Genomic DNA, 24,516 nt, shown 5'->3' on the forward strand with positions numbered 1-24,516 from the left:
TGTCCTTATTCAGTCACTGCACAACAGGTAAAAAGCTGATTTAATTCATGTCTTGGAGGGGCAGTCAGTGAGTCAGTCAGGGAATTAGGCAGGATTCAATGTTAGACCACTTAACATGCTTTATTTCAGCATTCAAATAATTAAAAACATCTCAAATTATTATACATATACAAAATAGGTACAGATCCTTGTGGTGTTTTCCCCCATGGGTGTGTCTTTCTGCCTTCTCTCACAAACTCTTTTCTGATGTCTCTCTTTCTGTGCATTTTAAAATCTGTTTGATTCCAATTTTTGAGAAAATTCACCCTTCGCACAAGAAAACAAGAAACAAACTATAACAGATGTGTGGATGAAGTTAGGGGGGAAGGGTGGAGGAGAATTTGTGTGATACAAAGATGAAGGGGAGGTTCAAAACATGAAACCAAAAGTGTGACGAAGAGAAGAGATGCGGATCCACTTTTCACTTAAACTCAGAAACAGAGCTAGAGTTTCACTTCCAGCACTACCAAGGCTGGGAATAGAACAAGTCTGTCTCATTCTGGACACCAAGAATAAAAGCCTAGGTTTCATTTTAGCACCATGAAGGCTCCACCATGCCAGAGTGACCTGGACGGCTAGGAGACCTCAAAGAAAGAATAGCACCTTAAGTTTTAGCTGTTTCTGCTTCTGCTAAAGTGTCAGTAAACCTCGACTACCCCACCGACCGCTACAACTACTGCAGGCTTCATTTGAAAAACAATGGGCCCTTTTTTTTACAGCTGGAATTCCTTGCTTTTCTGAGGTAGCCATAGGATTTTTTTCTTTCAAAAAAGAGGTTTAAACCCATGTTTCTCTGCTGGTGGTTTTAATGTAACTTTTTTTGAAAAAGGGAGAAATAGAAAGGAACAAACAAGAAAGCGACCACAACAACAAACAAATCACAACAGCAACAACATCAGCGGATGAGGAGGAGGGAGTTGCCAGCGTGGTCTGGGGCAGGTGGAGTGGTTGGCAGAACAACAGAGACAAACATGGCTGTCAGTTTCACCGTTTATTCATCAACACCTGAAACGTGGTACAAAGCAATTGGGTTCTGTCTGTTGGGACTGTCCTTTCATTCCTCTCACCGCAGAGGTGTATAAAAATACAAAAGTCACCTGTGTGTTTCTGTAAACTCCAGAGAGGCCTGGTTTGGCTGGATGAAGAGGGGAAGTAATTTTTTACACTTTACAGAAGCATATATTATTTTCTTGTTGCCAGTGAAACAAAATGTCTTCTCTACAGGATCCTTGGTGTTGGTGATGGTAAAAAAACAACAAAAAAACAAGAGTCAGAAACAAAAAAAGTAGTGGTCCCAAACGTGACGATGCAGACACTGCCACATCGCCGCCATCTTGTTGAAGTGCAGGTTTTAGGCAAAGTGGACCATCGGAACAACGGCCGAATGGAAACTCGTAGAATCAGGAGCGAGGGGTTGGATTTTTCAGAAAAATGGCATTAGAAAAATGTTTTGTTGGGGCTTTTTTTAGAGAGAGATGACTGCTAGAAAAAATAAAACACACACACACACACACAAAACAACAATTTCAAGTCCAGATTTCTCTTTTTACAAGAAACAGACAGGTCCAACTTCAAGGCCAAACTCTTGGTCTGCAGCACCAACGTCCATAGGAGCGATATCAATGATGGGCAGGCGAGATGTTTTCGATGTCTTGTAGTCAATGACTGTCTTGCCCCATGTACCGGTGTGTGACTGGAAGTAGGAAGGAGAAAGGAGAGTTAGAATCAACAACCAAAGCAGTAGAATAGCTAGAGTAGCTAGCATGCATGTATAATGTCTGATGTACTCCTTCAAATCTTTGATTCTGACTCAAAACCACTATGTATACCATCAGGGAGTGTATATACATACTGAATTGTGACCTCTTATTACTACTACTACTACTTACTACTGTTTTTTTTCGAAGTGTGTAGATTTATTATTTGAAGCTTTAAGTTTCCTCACCGTGCATCCATCCTCAAGGACGCTGTAGGTGAAGCGGCTGTTGCCCTCAGCTCTGATCTCAATCTCGTTGGAGCCCTGGAGGAGCAGGGCCTTCTTGAGGTTACCGGCGGCGGCGTCCATGTAGGCGACGCTGTTCTTGCAGTGGTAGGTGATATTCTGGGATGCCTCAGTGGACATGAGACGCAGGAAGGTCATCTGGATGTTGACATCCTCAGGCAGAGAGCCCTCGCTGCCGTACTCGAACTGTGAGGGAAGAGGGGAGGGGTTAGTGATTAATGTGTGATGACAAAGAAGGGATAGGTAGTGAAGCGGTAAGAATTGAGGAAGATATCAGAAAAAAAGAGTGAGGAGAAGTGGAACTGAGAAGGGAGGTGGGACAGAGGAGGGAGGAACTGAGATGGAAGTTGGCCTAAAAGAAGGCAGGGAGAGATTGATTTGGATTCTCAAAATGAAGGAGACCCCAAAGGTAAGGTGAATTTGGTGACTGGAACTAAGAGAAGGATGGAGCAGGACAGGAGAGGGAGGTTAAAGAGAAAAAGAGGAAACTAAGGGGAGATGGGAGATAGAAGTGAGGAAATACTCAGGTTGTTGGGTTTAGCATGTTTACCTGGAAGCCGTCAGTCATAGCCTCTCCGAACCAGACGTGCTTCTTCTCCTTGATGTTCTTGCTCATGTACCAGTTCTTCTTGGCAACCTCACGCTGAGTTGGAGCTACACAGGTCTCTCCAGTCTCCATGTTGCAGTAGACCTTGATGGCGTCCTGAGTGCAGCCCTGGTCAGGGTCAATCCAGTACTCGCCTAGAGAATGAGGAGTACAGGAAGAGGTCAGAAAAGTCAGGACCCCAGCATGCTGTTCTTCAGACAGATTCCCCAACCCTAAATCTGCCTTAATGCTGTCTTAAATGCTGCCATCTACCATTATCCACTAATTCCCCTTCCTCTTAAGGCCTTTAAACATGTCCGTTCAGTAAATATTCCATCACTTCTGGTTTTGTGTTGGGTCACTTGAGCCAGTGTCATTCTACCCTTCAATTAACTTACCGCTCTTCCAGTCAGGGTGGCACATCTTGAGGTCACGGCAGGTTCTGGCAGGGTTCTTGCGGGTGCCATCGGGGCTGCGGATCTGCTCGATCTGCTGGCTCAGGCTCTTCAGGGTGGTGTCAACCTCCAGGTCACGGTCACGGAGAACGTTAGCGTCATCAGCGCGGAACATGCGGAAGGGATCGGGTGCCTTCTCCTGGGGCTGGGAAATGAAACCAATGTCGAATCCACCGCCAGGGGCACCTGGTGCTCCGGGAGGTCCGGGAGGTCCAGGAGGACCCTAAGAAATGAGAAGGGGAAGATAAGGAAGAGAAGATCTTGGTTAATTCATTACTGGTACAGGCTTTGTGGTGTGCTCAAAGCTGCTCACAAAGTAAATAAATGAATGGATGAATAGGAAGACAATAAATTAGACTTACAGCAGGTCCCATCTCTCCAGAACGTCCACGAGGTCCAGGAGGTCCAGTGGGTCCAGGCAGGCCAGTCATACCGTCCTTGCCAGCAGAACCAGCAGATCCAGCAGGGCCCTACAAACAGCATGGCGGGAAACCTTAAATTCTCTGAATGACAAAGTCCCTCCAAACACTCTTGACATAGAAAACAGCAAATACAAAACAAGTAAAACTGCTTGAAGCAGTTAAAGATTTTGTTGTGTGTTAACTCACTCTAGGTCCAGCGGGTCCAGAAGCACCAGCGGGTCCCTGCTCTCCAGTAGCTCCCTATGGGTGCAGAAAACAGTAGTTGAAGTTTGAGTGTGTACATTGGATGTGTTGTTTGCATATGTGTGGGCGTGAGTGTAAAGTAACATACAGAAGGTCCAGGAGGTCCCTGCATGCCAGTGAATCCTCTGTGTCCCTTCATGCCTCTCTCTCCAGCCTCTCCGGTCTCTCCCTTGTCTCCACGAAGTCCAGCAGCTCCCTGTTAGCAAGAGGAAAATGAAGAGTTTGGTTTTGCCTTCCACTGCACTCTGTTCTATCAGTTATAGTGCTCTATAAATGGTGCTGATGTTGTTACTTACAGCAGGGCCGCGAGGTCCAGCAGGGCCAGCAGGGCCAGCGATGCCAGCAGGTCCCTGAAATGTAGAAAATTCAGTTCAGATTGCAGTGAAACACAATCTATCCTCTTACCTTCAGTAGATCTAATATCGATGGAAAGTCTTCATCAACATGACCTGAAGTTTGATACTTTGATAAAACGACTAAACTGAAAAATGAATGTGATGGTTTTGGTACTCACAGTCTCTCCACGGTCACCAGTCTTTCCAGCGGGTCCGACAGGTCCAGGGGCACCAGGGGGTCCGGGGGCACCAGTGGCTCCAGAGGGGCCAGTCTCTCCACGGTCTCCCTAAATTGCAACCGCAAAATCACTTTATTTGACTAGCTGTAATGTCTGTTTCTATTACCATGGCCTGTCCAGTCCTACAGAGATAAGATCAGCTGACTCCTCTCAAACTCAATTCTGTAGTTGAGGTTGGAGCTAAAGACAAAATTCACTGTAACCTCCATTTGGAAGCCAATCTACTGTAGCAACTCCATACCAAGACTGAGCTAGCTGTCTGGTGCTGGTCAGTTAGCAATGATGTCATCTGAACTCACCTTGGGTCCAGCAGCTCCATCGCGACCAGCTGATCCCTCATTACCGGGGGTTCCCTAAAACACAAAAACACAGCAGGCTAACTGATTAGCAAACACCTTCTGGGTTCACCAGTTCTGAAGAGAGAGACAGATAGCCTTAGTGTACAGGTGCAATTGTGTCTTCATACCTCACGTCCAGGCTCGCCAGGGGCTCCAGCCAGTCCAGGGGGTCCCATGGGTCCAGGAGGTCCACGCTCACCACCGGGGCCAGCAGGTCCCTGCTTTCCAATCTCTCCCTGTGCGTGACACAGCCATAGTTAGTCCAGTAGCTTTTAATTGATTATCTGGGCTTGCTCAGTGCTGCAGGTGTTAAGGCAGCAAGACAGGTTACCAGTGAAAATGGCTGCGCATAGCTTACAAAGTGCTTGTGCCTTTTCCCATTTCACTCCAGGAGGTGTTGGCTGGTCAGTATGAAACATCTGATATCAACATTTAACTTGTTTGTATGGCATTGCTGCCTTTACTTTTAGTTAAGAGATATTAAATCTACATTGAAATGAAAGTATGTCTATGATCAAACAAACACAAAAACATTGGATTAGCATTGAATCCATCTTTAGTTGTTGAACAGTAGCTAATGATTTTACTTTCATGCCAGCTTAACAAATATAAGAAATAAGTTGATGTGATTTGCTTGTTTCATTTATTTTCACAAAATAATATAGGCCTAGTTGTTTACATCTCATATTTAAATTCAGTGATGTCAAGATTTGTGTGACTGGTTTTCTGGAATAACCTTTGTGTGATGTGAAACCAGTTAGGGCAAAGAAACCTTTTATATGCTGAACTTCCATGTGACAGGGCTCTGGCTATTATTTTTATTGCTATGTTTGATTTTTACTGCCACATGTGGTCCTATTGCCTAGGGTCCAGAGCCACAGTTTGCCACTACATTACAGCATTACATAAAGCATTACAGTTCTCATGGACTCAACTAAAGTTGAATGGTATTTCCAAATCATTCTCAGTGGTTTTGTTTTCATCATCAAGAAGTGGTTTGAACATTTCATATTTCTATTTAGGAGCCATGTTTGGTTCTAAACATTGTATTGGCTGATTAAAGACATCTGTGTTTACTGTCCTGGTTCCATCATATCCCCTGTGCAGTTTGTAGTTTTATAGTTGAGTAACAATAGGAACTTACAGCAGGTCCGGGCAGGCCAGGGAAACCTCTCTCTCCTCTCTGTCCAGGCAGACCAACAATACCACGGCTTCCAGCAATACCTTGAGGTCCAGGCAGACCAGGAGTACCCTGCAGGGGGCGACAGAAAGACAGTGATTAAACTTCAAGGTGTAAACTGGCACAAACCAAAACCTAAACATGCATATAGTCATTTCTTGCTACTACTTATAGAGATTAAGTTAGTCAGTATCAAATCAGGCGGTCATTTATTAGTGACAAATACTTTAGTTCTTTGATAAATTAAGGTAGAAGTGCCCTATTACGGTAATATTTCAGTTTGTGAGGTTGTGTGGTAAAGATTACTTACAGGAGCACCCTCGTTACCAGCGCTACCCTTCTCTCCAGTAGGTCCTGGGGGTCCAGCAGCACCCAACTCACCAGGGCGACCAGCAGGTCCAGTCTCACCACGGTTTCCTTTGAGTCCCTCCTTGCCAGCTGGTCCAGGGGGTCCGGGAGGTCCAGAGTTGCCCTGAGGGGAAGGGGCAAAATAAAACAGTTGAAAACCATCCTGGGCTTTCTCAGAAGCAGTAGTGCAGTTATGAACCAAAATAAATTCAAACGTAAATGTTGCTATAGATCAACTTGCATGGAGTCATGTTGAATAAGATAAATTGTGGTTAATGAGTAGTAGAGTAGTAAAGTGTGTTAAGTGCTAATAATATTAGATGTAGACTTACAGAGGGGCCAGGTGGTCCAACTCTGCCAGCAGCACCAGGGAAGCCGGTAGCACCCTAGGGGAAAAAACAGAGGTCCATTAGGTGACAAAGGTAGGAAAATATTGGCTCTACCAAATCAGTGCAAAGAATAAAAAACCTAAAACACATGATAAAAAATGGGCTTTTAGCAATCCAAGTCCAAGGCAGACATGTATATTTAATAGAGGGATGAGAAGGCCAGAGTAGAAGTGGTAACTTACAGGAGGTCCAGCGGCTCCACGAGCTCCCTTGGGGCCAGTGTTTCCAACGGGACCCTAAAAGGACACAGCTTAGTGTCAGTCAACATGGTTGAGCCAGTAGCAGGCAATGTATCCATAAAGACCAAATAATTGCAGTTTCTGTACTATAATGGGGGGTGAATGTATGAGTTTACAAACCTGGGGTCCAGGGGCACCAGTGGGTCCAGCAGCGCCAGGTGGGCCAGCATCTCCCTTAGCACCATTATCTCCAGCCTCTCCCTTAGCACCAACTTGTCCATCAGCACCCTGAGGTGGAATGGTGGTGAAAAATTAATTACTCAGTAAATTCTGTGTTGAATCTTCAAGCAAAAGAAAAACAGTCAGTCAAAGCCTTGGCATTCACAAAGAGGTGACTTACAGGAGGTCCAGCAAATCCAGCAGGTCCGGGTGGTCCGGCCTCTCCACGCTCACCCTGTGGAAAACAAGGAAGAAGAGGAGTCAGGCAAGGATTTCAAGATTTAGGATTAAAGCAGTGCTGCTTAGAGAATAGCAAGAAGTCAGAAGAGCTGAGAAGAAACTGACTAATCGGCTACTGAAATCAACTGAGCTTTGACCTAATTTCTGGTGAAACTAGAGTACTGAACTGAAATTTCATCTTCTGCTCCTGAATGGACTGATTAACATTAGCACAACTTCTAATAATGGCTCTGGTGAAGAGAGATTTTCATTGCACTGTAATTTGATTGGAGAGGGATAGACAGACAGGTACTTACAGGGGCTCCGCGGGCTCCAGCAGGTCCGACAACTCCAGCGGGGCCAGGCTCTCCCTTGTCTCCAGTGGCTCCAGCAGGTCCGGGAAGTCCAATTGGTCCAGTCAAACCACGGGGGCCATCTTTTCCAACAGCTCCATCAGCTCCCTTGGCTCCTTGGTCACCCTGGATTATTGGATGGAGAGGGGGAGTGAGGGGTGATCATACAGCAGATCCTGTAATACTGTAACATTGGGGAGCTACTGTGGATGATTTTTTATAATCCTGGAAGTGCTCTGTGCACACCATTAGTAATTAGTTACACTCCATCCTGTATACTTGGAATATCGGGAGTTCTAGGAATACTGTTATGGTAACTCACTCTGTCTCCCCTCAGTCCTGGAAGACCACCGGCACCACGCTCACCAGGCATTCCCTGCAGTCCAGGAGGACCCTGAGCTCCGGGAGCACCGGGGGCTCCAGCATCTCCCTGAAGAAGAACAGGAAAAGGGAGTGAAGAGAAGAAAAGTAAAAAGATTAGAAGCAGGAAGATCTTTTACTCAATTGGAGAATATGCTGCCTGATTTCTACCTGTGTGCCATGTGGTCACACAGCAAACCAATAAGAACTTCATAGGCATTTTCTTTCAACCTTTGCTGGGATTACCTTAGCACCATCATTTCCAGTAGATCCGGGGGATCCACGGGCACCAGCGGGTCCCATAGCACCAGGTGCACCACGCTCACCGGGGAATCCTCTGTCACCCTTGAGCGAGAGAATTGACAGAGTTACGTAAGTTGAAGTGGGAGCGCAGGAGTGTTCAAACAAATCATGAGAAACTATCCAACTGCAAATCGTTTATCTATAAGGTGGATGACATTGCCCAAAGGAAAGTACTAACTAATGTGAGTTTTCAAGCTTTCACTATATTACAGTACACTACTATATGTAAAGGAACTTTCCTTGGGTGGCCATATTGGACCCCTTCAACTCTTTGCATAGCTACCCAACAATCCCTTTGCATTAGCCTGCTATCAACTAGCATTAGCCTGTTAGCATTAACATCAATGTATTTGCTAAACTAACATGCTTGCAATTTAGCAAACTAATGGTTATGTCATTTAAACTCAACTGAGTCTTCCTCAAGCTCCAGATAGAAGTATTTGGACTAAAACCGGGGGACAAGTCAAGTTGGTTCACTGTGTGACACAAACCCACATTTGGAACCAAAAGTAAGCTTTTAGACCTTTAGCTTTTACAGCAAATGTCACTGATAAATTTACAGCAACAACAACATGCAGCTTTTAACAGTGTTTGTAGCCTGGTTGGTAAAGATTTACTCATTATAGTCTAATGGACAATTTGCCAATGATCTTCCATAAATGGATACTTCTGGGAGCAGACTGCTGAGTGACTGTGATTTTGATGATGATGAGTGACTTACTCTAGCTCCAGCAGGTCCTGTGGCTCCAGCCTCACCGGGCACACCCTAGATTGTCAGAAAAGGAGAGGGTGTTAGAAGAGGCAAATAAATGTGTTTATTACTATTCACTAGAAACCAGAGTGACCATTCCCGAGTATCTACGTCAACTATATCTCAGTCAGTACCTGCTCTCCAGGCTTGCCAGTCTCACCAATGGCACCCTGGGGTCCTGTAGGACCCTGGAATCCAGGAGGTCCGGCAGGTCCCTGCTCTCCTCTCTCACCAGCAGGACCCTGAGGAGTGAGAGAGGGAATGTTAGAGCTAATAGAGAATGACCAAGCACTGTGTGGTATGGTGTATGTGTGCATGGGTAATTTAAAGTACTTTGTAGTGAAAGACGACCAGGCTTATGAGAAGTACTGCAAAGGAGTTTAGTGTTAATGTGTGTATGTGTGTGTGTGTGTGTGTGTGTCTGTTGTACTTACAGCAGGTCCAGAGGGGCCTTGAGCACCAACTTCACCATCCTTACCAGGGGCACCCTGGGTAAAAAGCAGGCTTTTAGATACAAGTATTATAGCTTCTATACATTACTTGAAAACAGGATAGTGCAGTAGATTCAGAGTATCCTTGAGTAACAACTTACAACAGGGCCAGTGGGTCCCATTACTCCTCTCTCACCGGGCTTTCCACCCTCACCCTACAGACAGGAGAGAAAAAGCACAATTACAAGAGATGTGGAGACCATTTCCTCAGTAGGCTACTATTCAGCAGTCCACTGACTAAAATTTCTATAAACATCTAATCAAATATACTATGTAGCTTGAGACTCATTACTTACAGCGGCTCCCTTGGGTCCGGGGAATCCCATGACTCCAGGCTGTCCTCTGGCTCCGACAGGGCCAGGGGGTCCAGGGCGACCATCTTGTCCAGGGGCTCCCTGGTAAAACGGATTAATTAAAGATGAATTTAAATAAAAATAAATGAAGGTGTTTTGATGAAATTAAGATTAAACTGACTGTGCTGAACTTACAGAAGGTCCCAGCTTGCCATCAGGTCCAGGGCTGCCAGGGCTGCCAGTCATACCCTACAGATCAAAGGTCAGAGGTTCAGAGGAAGGCCTGTACAGTGATTAAATCTTGTTGCTGACAGTATGTATGTGATAGACAGTTAGCAGGGAATCTCACCTTAGCTCCGGGCAAACCAGGCTCACCAGTGCGGCCAGGCTCACCAGTGGAACCTTTAGGTCCAACAACACCGGGGGCACCACGCTCACCAGTGGCACCCTATGATGGGCACGACAAGGGAGAAGATTAGAAAAGATTAGTCAAATGGAAACTAAACATAGGTATCTGGAAGGACATATCAGCTGTGTGGATGTGTGTTTTACTCACTTTGGGTCCAGCAGAACCATCAGAGCCAGGGAAACCACGACCACCAGGGGCACCCTGTAGAGAGAATCAAACTCACTTAGCTCTGTGAACAAAGGTCAGCATGCTATATCTATAACAGAATGGCTTACACCATGAGCCGTACACACTCTGGCCTTTACTGTGACATCAGGATATGCTAAAACTGTAACATACTCTCTGGTGTGTCCAGGAGAGTAAAACAAACAATAATGTACCTCAATTAAATGTAGTATTGCAGTATTGTTTGAACAATTAGCAAATTACAGCTTTGCTTTTAGAATCAATAAAAAACACTTTGAGGCATAATGTATTGTGGGACAAATTGGGAGTGCCTATGCCTTGACCACCCCCTGCAGTAAGCATGAGTATCTACAACTGCAAATGAATCAGTCTATTCTACTCTATTTCAGCCCTGGTCTTTTCTATCCAATATGCACAATATGTCAAGTATCAGTAAACAAATTCAGGGATGTTTTTTGTCAAAACATCGCTGAATTCATAGTTCCTCTTTCTCTGCTCTGCAGAGGGCACCAGAGGGTTTGTTTACATGGTACAGATGAACCAAAAAAAGCATTATTTGTGGATAATGCTATGAAGAATACATTTCTATTATATGGGTTGGTAAGATTTTGACCTTTGCCCTCTAGTGTTTGTTGTGTCTGGAGTCCTAGCAGAGAAGAATATTTAATCATATTTGTGTTTCTTAATTTAAAATCATGTTTGTTGAGTCTGTAGCTGCACAAAAGTGCAACCAGAATTATTTAATATGAACTCATGATGCAGAGATTCTTGTAAACAGAATTCTATACAGAAATGTATCACTTTCCTTCCTCATTACACTGAATGTTACAAATATTAAAGTACATTGTGTAATACAAAGAAAATTAGGTGAGATGCATACACGCTCTCCAGGGGCTCCACGGGATCCTCCAGCACCAGGCTCTCCTCTAGCTCCTCTCTTGCCCTCCTCACCAGGAGGTCCTGGGGGTCCTTGAACTCCTGCAGCACCCTGGAGAACACAAACATACGGGCAGCATAAGAAACTGAATGTGTTTACATACATGTGTTCATACAGATACTCCATGCTGAGTGTTGTGAACTTACACTCTCTCCCTTGGCACCGGGCTCTCCCTTGGCTCCAGGGGCACCAACCTCACCCTGAGGGAAACAAACAAATTAGTAAATATAAACAAACTAAACCAAAAACCAATTGACCAATAGATAAAAATTGATCAGTGACCAATAAACAATAACTGAGACAGATGTCAACAACAAATCAACAACCTAAATGGCCGTTAACAAAAAACAAACACTGGTAGGAAACTGAAGTAATATGTTTCCTGTCATCAAGAATTTTGTGTGTATGTTTTGATTCCGTAGTATTTATTCACTTTTAATGATGTCCATTACAGGAGATAGATTTAAGAAAATAAGACTATGACTAGTTCTCAGAAAGCTTTACTCACAGTGTTACCCTTGGGTCCGGGGGCACCACCAGCGCCCTGAGCTCCTGGGGGTCCACGGGGTCCGGGGAAACCGGGAGCTCCAGCACTTCCAGGAGCACCCTGCAGGGGGCAGCACACAGCAACAACACAGTCACATCCTGTTACACTAGCAGTAATGAGTCTCTGTGGCTATGATTCGTGTGATACCCCAGCTCTGTCTACTAAATTAGTGCATCGCTCAACCTTTTGACTCAGAAAGGGATTTAAACCTTCAGCCCAGACATGCTTATAGTGTAAATGTAAATATGTTAGATGAGATACTCACAGGGGATCCTTTAAGTCCGGGGGCTCCATCAGTTCCAGGGTTACCCTGTGAGGAGAAAGAAGGGAAGATATTTTCATGAACAATCCATAGGCCAGGAGGCTCTTTTAAATTATTTAGATGCCATTACATAGTCACAGAGGAGCAGCCAATGAGACAGTTTTGTTTCTTTTGGATGAACTTGAAGACAATAATTGATGAATCTTTGTTGGTACTTACAGAAGGTCCGGCAGCACCAGCAGGTCCGGGGTTACCAGGCTCACCACGGGCTCCAGCGGGGCCCTCTGATCCACGAGCACCCTGAGGACCGGCTTCACCCTGGGTAGAGGAGAAACAGAGAGCAAGATTTAGTTAGATAATCATGTCCAAACCAACAGTGAGACTTTGATCTATCATGGTGGAAGATTGAAATATATTGGTATGACAGAAAAGAGGCAAAAGTTTTATTTAAACTTGATAAAGATAAAGTTGATGTTTTTCCCCAGTGATGTAATATCCAATTTTTTCCATTTGTGAACAGCTTCTCCATTTTTGTAGCTGCTTTGCATTGTGGGCAATAGTATCTTTCAACAGCGCACTCAAATATGACATATCCACACTTTGTATACTTCATTTCGTCACTTTTCCAGTGTGAACACGCTACATATCAAAACCTACTCAGAGTTAGTATGTAGGATGGGACTGGGGCACAGAACAGAATTCCTGTGCAGCTAAAATGACCTTGTATGACCCCCAATCCATTTGACCCCAGTCGGATCAAAGGTCAGCTATACTAAGCTAGCTATACTAATGCTAAGAGAAATGTGTCAAAGCACTAGAAAGGTCAGGAAATTTCTAATGACAAGAGAAGAGAAGAGAAGAGAAGAGAAGAGAAGAGAAGAGAAGAGAAGAGAAGAGAAGAGAAGAGAAGAGAAGAGAAGAGAAGAGAAGAGAAGAGAAGAGAAGAGAAGAGAAGATGCATGTTGAAAGCTGTGGAAGATTAAGACGATGTTGCAGATAATGAACATTAAAAATGGAGGATGTTGTAGATTATTGGTGGGGACTATGTTGAGCATAGTTGTACCTTGGCTCCAGGGCCACCAGGGAATCCAGGAGGTCCAGCGGGGCCAGTGGGACCCTGAGGAAAAACAATAAGACAAAGAGATTCAGACAAATGTAGAAGATCTGTCTGCTCACTGCCACCGCGGCTGATACAGAAAAAGGATTTTGATTTGCTATATCTTAAATCCAAACTCGACCACATTTTACAAAACACAGGATAAACCTGTTGGTGGTACCTATGCCCTTCTATAGAACCTTTAATAAGTATCCCAGTAAACGATGAATATTATCACTTAACAACCATGTAGTACCGTGGGTTTTACTCGAGGGTTTTAAACAACAAGCCATTGGAGGCTGTACATTCAAAAATGCTTATAAAAGACAGCGTTCCATACAAACATACAGGGTTCCTAAGAACCATCATAAGCTAGAGGTTTTTGATGTTCACACTTAAAACTGGAGATTCCTTAACTGTTCTGAGAACAATTTAAGCATTAGAGAATGAGAGAAGTAGACTTACGGGAGGTCCAGCAGCACCAGCAGCACCATCGTTACCACGAGCTCCCTGCAGCACATTGACAAACATGATTGGTTGATATGTTCATTGATAGTTTGGCTGAATGATCACAGTAGTTGTATGTGTGTGTGTGTACTCACAGCAGCTCCAGCAGCACCAGTGCGGCCTCTCTCACCAGGCAAACCGCGAGGTCCCTGAGATCAAGAAAGACAGAGTTGGTCAGCTATTCTTTAAATTGGCATCAATTAGAAGAGAGGGAAAACCCGAGATGCCTACTCTGCGGTGGTAATAAGGGCACTTGTTTTACTCACCATAGCGCCAGGGGTTCCATTCTCACCAGGGCTTCCAGCCTCTCCCTAAACACACAAACAGACACAGGCAGGTGAGTCAGTGAGAATGATAGAAACTGTATCATATATATATCTATATCATACGATATCATTTCTAATATTACTTTAACTAGCCAGTATTGCTACTGCTAATGTGCTAATACAACTAATACTAATACCAAGGCTGCTGATTTAACACATAATGGTCAGTTTACTTATCATGAGGAGTACTAGGAATATGGCATGGAGCAGAGATACAGCACAGATATCTTGGCTTGGGCTTGGACGCTACACATTTACAACAAAAAGCCTGTATTATAATCTGGGGATGTGGAGTTTTACCAGGCAGAAAAGGGAAGGGATGGTATTATGGGAAATGTAGGAGCCGCAGTTTTTGGGATATTTAAGGGACTAAAAGTTTGGATATCTTGGCTTCTGCAGCTTCCGTTTTTACCATAATTTTTAAAATCTCTCTATGTCTAGTACTACTACTTCAAGTTCTAACAATGCCGCTATTTTCAAAGTTGCTATTACAGCCACTATGTCTATTCCTACTGCCACTGTTAGTGCTGCTACTATTACAAGTGCTACTATCATTACTACTACTGATAATGGTATGGGTAATACTTCTATCATAGTCCTACTGAACTAAGCCACTGTTATATTTTAAAAATAAGCATGTTTCTAGTGTTTTCGAGTGTGGGAGAGAGATATAACAAAGTGGGACAGTCACCTTGGGTCCAGCAGGGCCGCCATCTCCCTTAGCACCATCCAGACCGCTGAATCCCTACAGAGAAAAAGAGACATACAGATGAAGTGCACAGTCAGGAGATTCTTTACTGATGATTTGAAGTGTGTTGAACGGGGAGAATGACATGTCATGTCTGTTCTGACTCACTCTGTGTCCCTTGATGCCGGGCAGACCAGGGGTTCCTGGGAAACCACGAGCTCCCTGAGAGAAAGAAAAAGAGAGAAGGGGGGAACAATTTGTTATCACAGCTCTGTTTTATTGTTTTTTTTTTAACATTATATCACTAAGAAGTGTTCTGCCATGGCAACTTACCTGTGGGCCAGAGGGTCCGCGCTCACCACCGCGACCGGGTTTGCCAGACTCACCCTGAAAAAAAGAGAGACAGAGAGAAGGGGATGAGAGGATAGAATAAGTCAATCTATACTTTAAACTGAAAGGAAGAAACAGTTATAGAAGGTGAATGTGAGCAGATCCAGTTGACTTACATCCTCTCCGTTCTTTCCAGGGGGGCCGGCAGCACCACGGGGACCCATGGCACCCTGTAGAGACACACAAATACAGATGCAAGGTGAGAACGTTGACAGACTAGCAAGGTGCAATGTAGGTGTGTATTTGTTGGCGTGTTTCTGATACTCACAGCAGGTCCAGGCTCTCCGGGCTCACCAGGGGGGCCAGTGAATCCCTGAGGTCCCTGTAGGGGGGGCACAGAGAAACACAGTCACCACTGCACTTACCCTAGCAACACTATACAAATATGTTCACACCGCTGTAACAGATGTGAATTCACACATATGACCATCTTGCCTAACAAATATCTAGGACATCTGTCAGTAGGGTATCTTTGCTTCATGGCTGCCAGCTCACTTGGGTGGGAACAGTAGCAGTATAATAAATACAGCAGTGATGAGAAAAACAGAACTCTATTAAGAACTCCTTAATCTAGGTGGTGGTGGTGGTAAGTTTAAGAATCCCAAAGCTATCTTATGTTTGAATGATCCTTCCTGGTGGTGGGCTATGAAAATACTGTTTCACTGGTATTTCAATGTTGTGATTGTGTTGAAGGTTTGGCTTCATACACATCTGGATTGCTTGAAGTTGAAACAAACAGACCTATCATGGTTCAGCCTCTGTGTGAGCTGCATGTGGGACTATTTTCACAGCTTCATATGATTCTTACTGACATAAAATGTTATAATTAATATAATTTATAAAGTGATTAAACTAAAAAAATAACCAACAATAAAATAATCAGATTAGAAAGACATCAAAGTTGTACTGGTGTAGATTATATGTGTTTCATTAGGAAATGGACTATAGTGTGGTGAAGGAAAGGAAAGCGATGGAGCTCAGCACTGGCTTCAAGCCAGCTGGGCACTGAGGAGAGGGCAGTGATGTCATGGTGATGTCATGATGATGATGTATAAGGTACACTGCCCTCTCCTCCTTGAACCTCCAAGCATCAGTTCTGAAACAAAACAGGAAGAAGTGGTGTACTTACGCTAGGGCCAGAAGGTCCAGGGGCTCCACGGGGTCCCATTGGGCCCTGTCAATGAAAAATAGCCAAGGTCAGATACTGCATCACATGGTTCACAGGGAAATGATACAGTGTGTGTGTTATGTGTATCCTACCATGGGTCCAGGCACAGGCATGGCAGGAGATTTCTCATCGTAGCCACCAGACATCTGAGGGGAGAAGTTCTGAAAAAACAAACAGACAGACAGATTAGCCACACAAATAATTATATCATTTTATACTAAAATATGATATGATGTGTATATTGTAATCCATTAGTCATGTGACATATAGTCTAAGGATGTCAATTCCCTTCACAAAGTTTAGATTTAAACTTTCCATTACATGAATAAAATGCCTTTTCAATGTCGTTGAGTATTGAGCTGAGTATTGAGTATTACTCTCCAAAATGTTTGTTTTCAGGGACTTCCTTTGCCCTCAGGGGCTTATATATTTTTTTAAAATCCATCCAACAAAATATGATGATAGTAGGGCATCCCAGCCAAAACATCCTGAATTATATCTCAATCAAATCCCGAAAATTAAGATTGATGCATAAAGCAACCTCAAGGAAAAAATTGTAAATAATGAAAAAAAAAAGCTTGTTACTTTCATTTCCAGACTCACCTCTGAATTTGCAATCAGAGGTGAGGTGAATCCAGGCTAAAGTTAGCTTTAGAGTTTCTGTTAGCCATTTCACTAAAAATGGAAGTCTGTTATTGATATGTTTTGGTCAGTTACAGGTGAAGTCAATTCTACATAAACATGCTAAATTACAGTCAGTGTCTCAATGTTTTACTATTAGTATATTAGGATGGAGGTCAATGGTAAAATGAATCATAGAATGCTAAATTAGATTCAGATACTATTGGCTAAGTGTGCTAAATTAGTACAGGATTCAACAGTCAATTCTCCACAAGCATTCTAAATTAGATTGGGATGCTAAACCGTGTTAGCTTAGCATGGTGAATTAACATTTAAGTCAATGGTAAATTTTACATTAGAATGCAAAATTAGACTAAGAATGTTAGCTGCTTCACTAGAATGTTAATATGAATGTTACTTTAGTATGCTAAAGTCAAGGATGATTGCAGTCGATGGTTAACTGAATCACAGTATGCTAAATTAGTATGCTATTAGTATGTAGTATGCTAATTATTATCTTTGGGAATGTTAGCTTAGCATGCTTAGATGTAGTAAATGTCATCTATTGGATCAGATAAGCATCCAGAACATCTCTGCTTCCCCTCTCTGAGCATAAACCCTAATCAACTTCTGACCTTCTGACCCCAGACTGAAAGCCAAACTTCAAGCTGAAGTCAGTCTTTTTAAGCCAAAACTGGATTATGTGATAGATCATCAAGTCACAGTTGAGCTTCAGCTCTAACAGTGGAGTTTATTTTCCCAGCTCTCCCTGTCCTCTCTGAAGCTGAGTTCACACTGAGTATGTTCTGATCGGTTTATATTGATACATTTTGATGTGATGCAAAACACACAGACTTTTGGAAATATCTCACTTTTCAAACAGAAATGCATTGGCATGAGAATCCAATCTAACAAACTACAGTAATTTTTCAAATATACAAGCAATTATGGGTGGTGGGCCAGAAGCCGAGACAAACAAAAGTGGGTATTCTTAATTTGTCTGACCACCACAGAAAAAGAATATGATGCCACACATATGTTCAACATATGGCCTACTTGCATGGATCATATCACTTTTGCCTCCAGCCCAGATTTTATAACTGGTCAATTTAGACCTAAATGAGTCAGATATATAAATACAAGAAAAACTGATGACTTACTCCACCGAGGCCGGGGGGTCCAGGAGGGCCGGGAGGTCCGGGCTGGCCAGGCTGGCCAGGGATACCATCGTTACCAGCAGGACCAGGAGGACCCTGTATATGAGCAAGAGAGAGAGAGAGAGAAAGAAGGGGTCAGGCTCAGAATCAGAGTCAAAATAAGGGTCACTTGCATGCAGAGCTCTGAAGCTAAGACACGCATAAACAAAGAGAGCAAACCACAACACTCCCTGAAGTTTGAAGTGAAAGGAACTATTTCATTATAATATTTAATTTTAATTTTCCATTTTGTGTCTTTATAGGCTCACTTGCTCCCTAGAGTGAAAGCAGCAGTAAACCTGGAGGAGATGCAGTTTACTCCCCTACCAGACTGGACTGTTTATGACTGACAATGTGAACCAGATATAGGCTGGTAGTGGTCATGTGACATTAGGAAACAGGAACTGGGTAAGAACTATCAAGAAGCAACTTGTTCTGTATGGAATTATGTCATTATCACAAACCCCAAATACATTTTACATTATAAAGTATATCATAGATAAATTATAATAAGCATTACTGAAAACCCATGATTATGAATTATCATAACTACCCTCCCCAGTTGAGCTGAAGGTGAGATGACCCAAAGAAATCAGTTAAGTGATCTCTGGGGTTTCAGATCCAACATGTAAATGAATCAAAAATATCTCAGCAGATATCTGAATCAAATCCAGTTATGAAAAATTAAACAAAATAATCAAATGAACATGAATATATCTAAAAATAAATAACTGAATATGAGTTTCCATCAATATAGATAAAAGTGTCATCACCACTGTAAAAGCAATCCCAAACCCAGCTGAACTCACACAAAGCCACCTGAAATCTTTTGGGAATTTCAGCAGTTTTGTTGACATAAAACTTGGCCTCTGATGGTGTATGAAAAATTCAATCTTAATACTTAAATCCCTAAAACAATAGAACAGTTAATAACAGTTTATGTCTTGGGTGCTTAGTTTGATTGTGGAAAACAGTGAGTTTAGAGGGAAAATATATCCTCACAGCTTCTAACTTTTCCTCAGACAAGCACAGTTTTCACACAGCTCCTTGTCGTGCTCCAAACACTTTCACCAACAGTCTGCAGGTTTCAACATGACCTCAGCCTGTTTTCAGAATCACTGCTCATTTCACTGCTTCCATAAATGACAAACCCTGCTGAACCAAATTGCTTGCTTTAATTTACTTTGTTGCTTCATATTAATTTCTAGAAACAAGTGATTTTGAAGCTATGTGAGCACTTTACTTTTCTATTACTGTTTTTTGAGACTTAGAGATTTTGCCTGTAGTTACTTTGCAGAAAAAAGTGCTAAATCTATCATTAGAAATGATGACTTTGCAAGAAGTTTAAACTACCCAACAATCGTATGTTTATACAGAAGCCCATCAAAAATGTGAGCATGTTCACTTTTGATACTTCAGTCTATTTTTTCAAACACTAATATAAGTAAGATGAATGCTGTATTAGACTAAAGCATCTGAGTCTTGTTTTCACAACTGCTTGAATTAAGACACAGTAGAGACTCATTTTCTTGTTCTGTCAGTGTTGCTGCTTCAGCTCCAACATAAACACACAGGAATCTGCTCAGTGCCAGACTGTGAATGCACCACACGGCACCCAGGTGACCAGAAACCAAAAGAGTGACAAGTGAATCATAATAGGAAGAGACTGTGAACCTACCCTCTCTCCCTTGGGTCCACGCTCTCCCTTGGGTCCCTGTGAGTAACAAAGAAAAAAAAAGATAGTGTCTCAGTGTTTGATGTAACCAACTCATGTAATGAATATATCTATCTGCTAATGAAACCACAATCAACTAACTGTGTCTGATATTTTGCAACAGTGAACAATATATGGATTTATTTAAATAATGATCATCTTACACCTGGTTAACATGTGTCATAATCATCCATCAATCAAGCAATAATAATAAACATTACAGTCAATAGTTATAAGTATCTTTGTTTCATTCATTGAATTGTCTTGTTTGTGTGGTGATGATGGTGATACATATACTGTATATGAAAGGTATTTTTTAAAACTAGATAACACCATTGATCCTAATTATTTTATGTAGACTAATCATTTGAATGATGATGATGATCAATGAAATAATCAATATTTACCTCAACCTGAGGCTCCTGGGCGCCTGCAGAGAGAGGAGAGGAGACAGACAGAGATGTCGAGTTAGATTATGACAAAAATACAACAAAAATGTTTTTGAATAAATGTGGAAATAAAAATATAAAGTGATAAGTTATCTAAAAGAATCTTGAAATTGTAAAATCAGCAGAGGAAGCAGAAAGAAGGAAAGCTTGAATGTGATGTTGGGGGAGAATGAGTCTGTATGAGTGTGTGTGTGTGTGTGTGTGTGTGTGTGTGTGTGTGTGTGTGTGTGTGTGTGTGTTCGTGTGGGGTGATGTGGTCAGATAATACGTCATGCAACCTAATGTGAAAGACATGGGTGAAGTTTTTAAATGATTTGGAATTTTCTTTTTAGTCAAAAAAAAGAAATTATGAAAAAACAGAGGAAAAAAATAATAATATGAATGCAGGTAACATTTGTGATAAAACATTGGAAAGGGCATAGAAAAAGAAAGAAAGAAAGAAAGAAAGAAAGAAAGAAAGAAAGAAAGAAAGAAAGAAAGAAAGAAATAGAAAATGTGTACCATCGTCGGGGCAGATGGGGCAGCACTCGTCATGGGGGATGACGGGGTTGGGGCAGTCAGTTGTGTCCTCGCAGATGACCTCATCGCACATCACCGTGCCGCTGTCGCACACGCAGATCTGGCATGGCTCTGGTTTCCAAACATCCCGGTCCGCAAACACCTGGCCGTCCAGGGTGCAGCTTCCGCCTGTGCCTGAGGGGGGCGACACAGAGACAGAGACAGGTGAGATACTTAAACACACGCACACGCGCGCGCACACAAGTTTCCTTATGTCACTTTTGGGGTATTTACATAGCCTTACATTCACTTCCTGGAGACTTGCACTAACCCTAACCATAACCACTGACCCAAATATCAAAGTTTTACCATCCCCAAGCCGCCCCCAATTAACTGGTGTTTAGTCTGAAATTTGTCCCCGAAAGTAGCCTATGACAGACCACACACACACACACACACACACACACACACACAGGCAGAGAAACACAATGATGATGGGAGCGAATCAGAAGGAAATCTAAAAACTGAATAAAAAGAAAATGTACATAAAAAAACATCAAGTTAAATTTATCATAATTTTGATACCCTAATATATAAACTTGTACTGTAATTTTACTGGTATTTTTAACAAATTATTTCTGAAAACATAAACTAAAATGAATGATAATATTAGTAATTTATATATATATATATATATATATATATATATATATATATATATATATATACATACAGGTCTATATTTTTGTTTTGTACAGAACTTTTAGCATGAAAAGAAACTGTGAAAGTGCTTCATATTGAAAAAACGCAAAAAGAAAAAGAAAAAAAAAAAGAATTGAAACAGGCCCATAAAAACAACAGGAGAAAGAGTTCAGGAGAAATATAAAAGCCAGAACTGAGTGTTAGGAAAAGTTTGAAGAGGAACTAGTGGCTTCAGAATCGGACCATAAAGAGGACAGGCTGAGGTGACAGAGAGGACACCGATGGATCCATGTCACATCATCGTTACGCAGGGAAGGACGCTGGTTACGCACAGACCAAACGTGTCTGCAAGTGATTTAACTTCCCCTTAACAGTAGGAATTACAGCAGCACTGTCGCTCCTCTGCTTTAACTCAGAGTCACATTTTCCGACATCGCTGCTGCTGCTCTGGATTTCTCAGCAAACCTAAACCCAAACTGGGGCTCCTTCTAGGGTTTATTAATCTCCCAGCGTGCCAAAGTGCTGAGCTCAGAGGGAAAAGCAGCAGCACTGCAGACTGTCGGCTTGGCAGCAGCTGGTGGAAACAGTCCGCATGTGTTTGCAATTAGAGGAAACAAAAAAACAGAGTGGAAAGAAGAAGAGGAGGAGGAAGGGGGGGAAGGAGGCGGTGTGGAGGACGTGGCGGCCAGATGTGTCTGCCGGTGCAGAGGGAAGCCTCTGGGTGGCGCTGTGAGACTGTTCAGAGGGTCAAACCACATCTGCTTCAGATAGACAGACAGAGAGACAGGCAGGCAGGCAGACAGCTGAGTCCTTTCCAGACAAGAGGAACATCTGGAAAAATTGAATTTCAGCTCATTGGTTCTTGTTTCCATAGCTGAGCTGATTTTCTTTGTCTTCTTACAGGATGAAAACGTTTGTGTCTAAACACCACCAGAGGCCTTTATTCTGCTGAGTATCTCTGTCTGTGTGCTCTATAATCTCTTTTTAAATACATCTGAGCTTTTTAAACTTGTACTGACAGAACAAAAAGTGGAAGCAGCAGCTCATTTCTGCTCTTTGCTCAGACTGCAGAGGTCAAATGTTTCCAGCAGACAAGACTACGCCTGCTCACTCTCCCTCTCTCTGTTTTGTCATTATGTGACTCTCTTTTGCTCACCTGGCCAACTCAACACTTGGCCTCAGGCAGCGAATTACTCTGCCACATCAATCAGGCCTGCAAAAAGCCTTCTTATCTCGCTCGTATCTGCTGGAAGCGGAAGAATCTCTGCTGCTGGTGGCATGCAGCCACAGAGGGGAAGCCTTTTAAAGGCCATTTTTTCCTGCAATCTTACACACATAACTGTAGAGTTTACCAGCTTTTCAGGCTGAGATCAACCTTTTGCAGGCTGAGTTTGCCGTGTACAGGCAGCGTTAGTAGAGGGTGTCGAATTGATAAAATGCCATGAAAGGATGGCAGGCTTTTCAAGTCAGAAAAAAGCTGTCTTTCTGAAAATACTCTGGCTTTTTTGGATTCAAATCTGATAAAATGTGCATTTCTGCTAGTTCTACTAGAAAACCCTCGCCTGGAGGAAAACCTGGAAAACCTGCAGCAACTCGCTCAGCATGCATGGGGAGGGGGGGGGGGGGATGAGGGGATAGAGAGACATAGACAAACACAAGGAGAGGAGAGAGAGAGGCCTTCTTGAGATGCCCAATGCATTACGCACACCCTGTGCTGCACAAGCCTATCTATCTATCTATTTATCTATCTTTCTATCTGTCTATCTATCTTTCTATCTTTCTATCTATCTATCTTTCTATCTTGTCTCTAAGTAGAGACAAAAGATCAGTGCGCATCAAAGTTCTTATTTCTACTTCAAACTTTTTCCTCTCTTCTCTTCTCTGTCTAGATCTCAGCAGCCGTCCACACACGAAGAGAAAATATCCACTTTCAAAAACCAGACAAAAAAGAAAAAAAAGGGTTGAGAAGCTCCAGTAAACAGTGATGAAACTTACGGTCGTCCTCGCCCTGTGCTCTGACCAGGAGCACTGCTGCGCTGAGCAGCAGCGCCAGCCGCAAATCCACAAAGCTGAACATGTCTAGATGCCACTAGACATGTAGACTCTTTGAGGCAAGAGAGGAAAAAAGTTGGGGGTGTTTTCTTTTTCTGCTACACTCCACTCATACACGGGTGTTTGGGGCAGGGTCCGCTTGTCTTTTCACAGTCCTCCTGACCCCAGCAGAAAACTCCCTACTGCCTACACTCACTTTCCACCAGGGTTTTTATATGGGAGCTTGAAGAACTGGGAGGTGCTGTGACTGGAGCGACTGGGACGCACCCTCATTATCCCGCTGCTGCTCACGTTTAGGGAAGACAAGAATGGACCCCTCCTTCAAAGAAAGAAAAAAAACCCAGAAGAAAAGAGAGAAAGAAAAAACAGCAGGTCCCTCCTTCCATAATTCCACAGCAGAAGGGTTGGAGTTTGGATCAGAGGAGGAAAAGGGGGGCGAGCAGAAGGAAACATGATCCTGAAGAGCATCGGAGGGTCGGAGGAGGATCTCCTCCTGCAGCAGCCACGAATTTAATCCAAATTTTATTTCTGGTTCTGGTTTACTTCCTGATTCACTTTGATTTCATCTCAGTTTTAGACTGCTTCTGATAGTCTTGCTTCAGTTTTAGCAGCTCTAGTTTAGTTCACAAACTAATGTCTTTGAATGTCACAGTTTTTGTCCTGTTTTAGTCCTCAGTCTGTTGTAGTTTTGGTTTAAGATAAGTGCTTCTACATTTGTCACAGTTGTTTTAGTTTTACAAAGTGTTTTTATAGTTTTAGCTGCCAGACTTTTAATATGTGCTGAACACGGCTGTAGTCTTTGAAGTGTTTGGTTTAGCTTAGCTTGTGTTTTTGTTTCTGCTGCTAATTCAACTATGATCAGTATGGACGTTTGCCCTCAGGTTTAGGTCATCTCATTATTTGCATTGTTCACGTGACTTTCAGTGAATTCATTCCAGGTTTAGGAATGTCATCATATTACAAAACTAAAAGTAGAGATACAGTAGATGTCAAGAATTTCTGTGGCTCATGGATGGAAACAAGA

The 24,516-nt window shown here is 42.8% G+C and overlaps 1 protein-coding gene across 2 annotated transcripts; it reads right to left on the reverse strand.

Moving 5' to 3' along the window:
- Positions 1-1,017: 1,017 nt before the first annotated feature.
- Positions 1,018-23,687, reverse strand: col1a1a (collagen, type I, alpha 1a). 2 transcript variants are annotated; one of them, XM_044330258.1, is made up of 49 exons: positions 23,436-23,687; positions 20,742-20,933; positions 20,199-20,221; positions 19,756-19,791; positions 18,042-18,134; positions 16,353-16,421; positions 16,222-16,266; positions 15,361-15,414; positions 15,209-15,262; positions 15,036-15,089; positions 14,871-14,924; positions 14,706-14,759; positions 13,955-13,999; positions 13,784-13,837; positions 13,647-13,691; positions 13,149-13,202; positions 12,305-12,403; positions 12,089-12,133; positions 11,785-11,883; positions 11,423-11,476; positions 11,220-11,327; positions 10,301-10,354; positions 10,094-10,192; positions 9,940-9,993; positions 9,748-9,846; positions 9,553-9,606; positions 9,395-9,448; positions 9,095-9,202; positions 8,931-8,975; positions 8,153-8,251; positions 7,869-7,976; positions 7,511-7,672; positions 7,156-7,209; positions 6,936-7,043; positions 6,759-6,812; positions 6,520-6,573; positions 6,150-6,311; positions 5,804-5,911; positions 4,788-4,895; positions 4,621-4,674; positions 4,262-4,369; positions 4,044-4,097; positions 3,836-3,943; positions 3,691-3,744; positions 3,445-3,552; positions 3,026-3,305; positions 2,592-2,782; positions 1,985-2,227; positions 1,018-1,732 (listed from the first exon to the last, which is right to left on the reverse strand). In XM_044330258.1, exons 1-49 carry the CDS (start codon positions 23,515-23,517, stop codon positions 1,586-1,588), a joined length of 4,344 nt encoding a protein of 1,447 aa, XP_044186193.1. In that variant the 5' UTR covers positions 23,518-23,687; the 3' UTR covers positions 1,018-1,585. The 2 variants fall into 2 exon arrangements, with proteins under 2 accessions (XP_044186193.1, XP_044186194.1); XM_044330259.1 differs by lacking the exons at positions 6,759-6,812; positions 6,936-7,043.
- Between the last annotated feature and the right edge of the window lie 829 nt (positions 23,688-24,516).

Source organism: Thunnus albacares, chromosome 17 (assembly GCF_914725855.1).
Source record: "Thunnus albacares chromosome 17, fThuAlb1.1, whole genome shotgun sequence".
NCBI lineage: Eukaryota > Metazoa > Chordata > Actinopteri > Scombriformes > Scombridae > Thunnus > Thunnus albacares.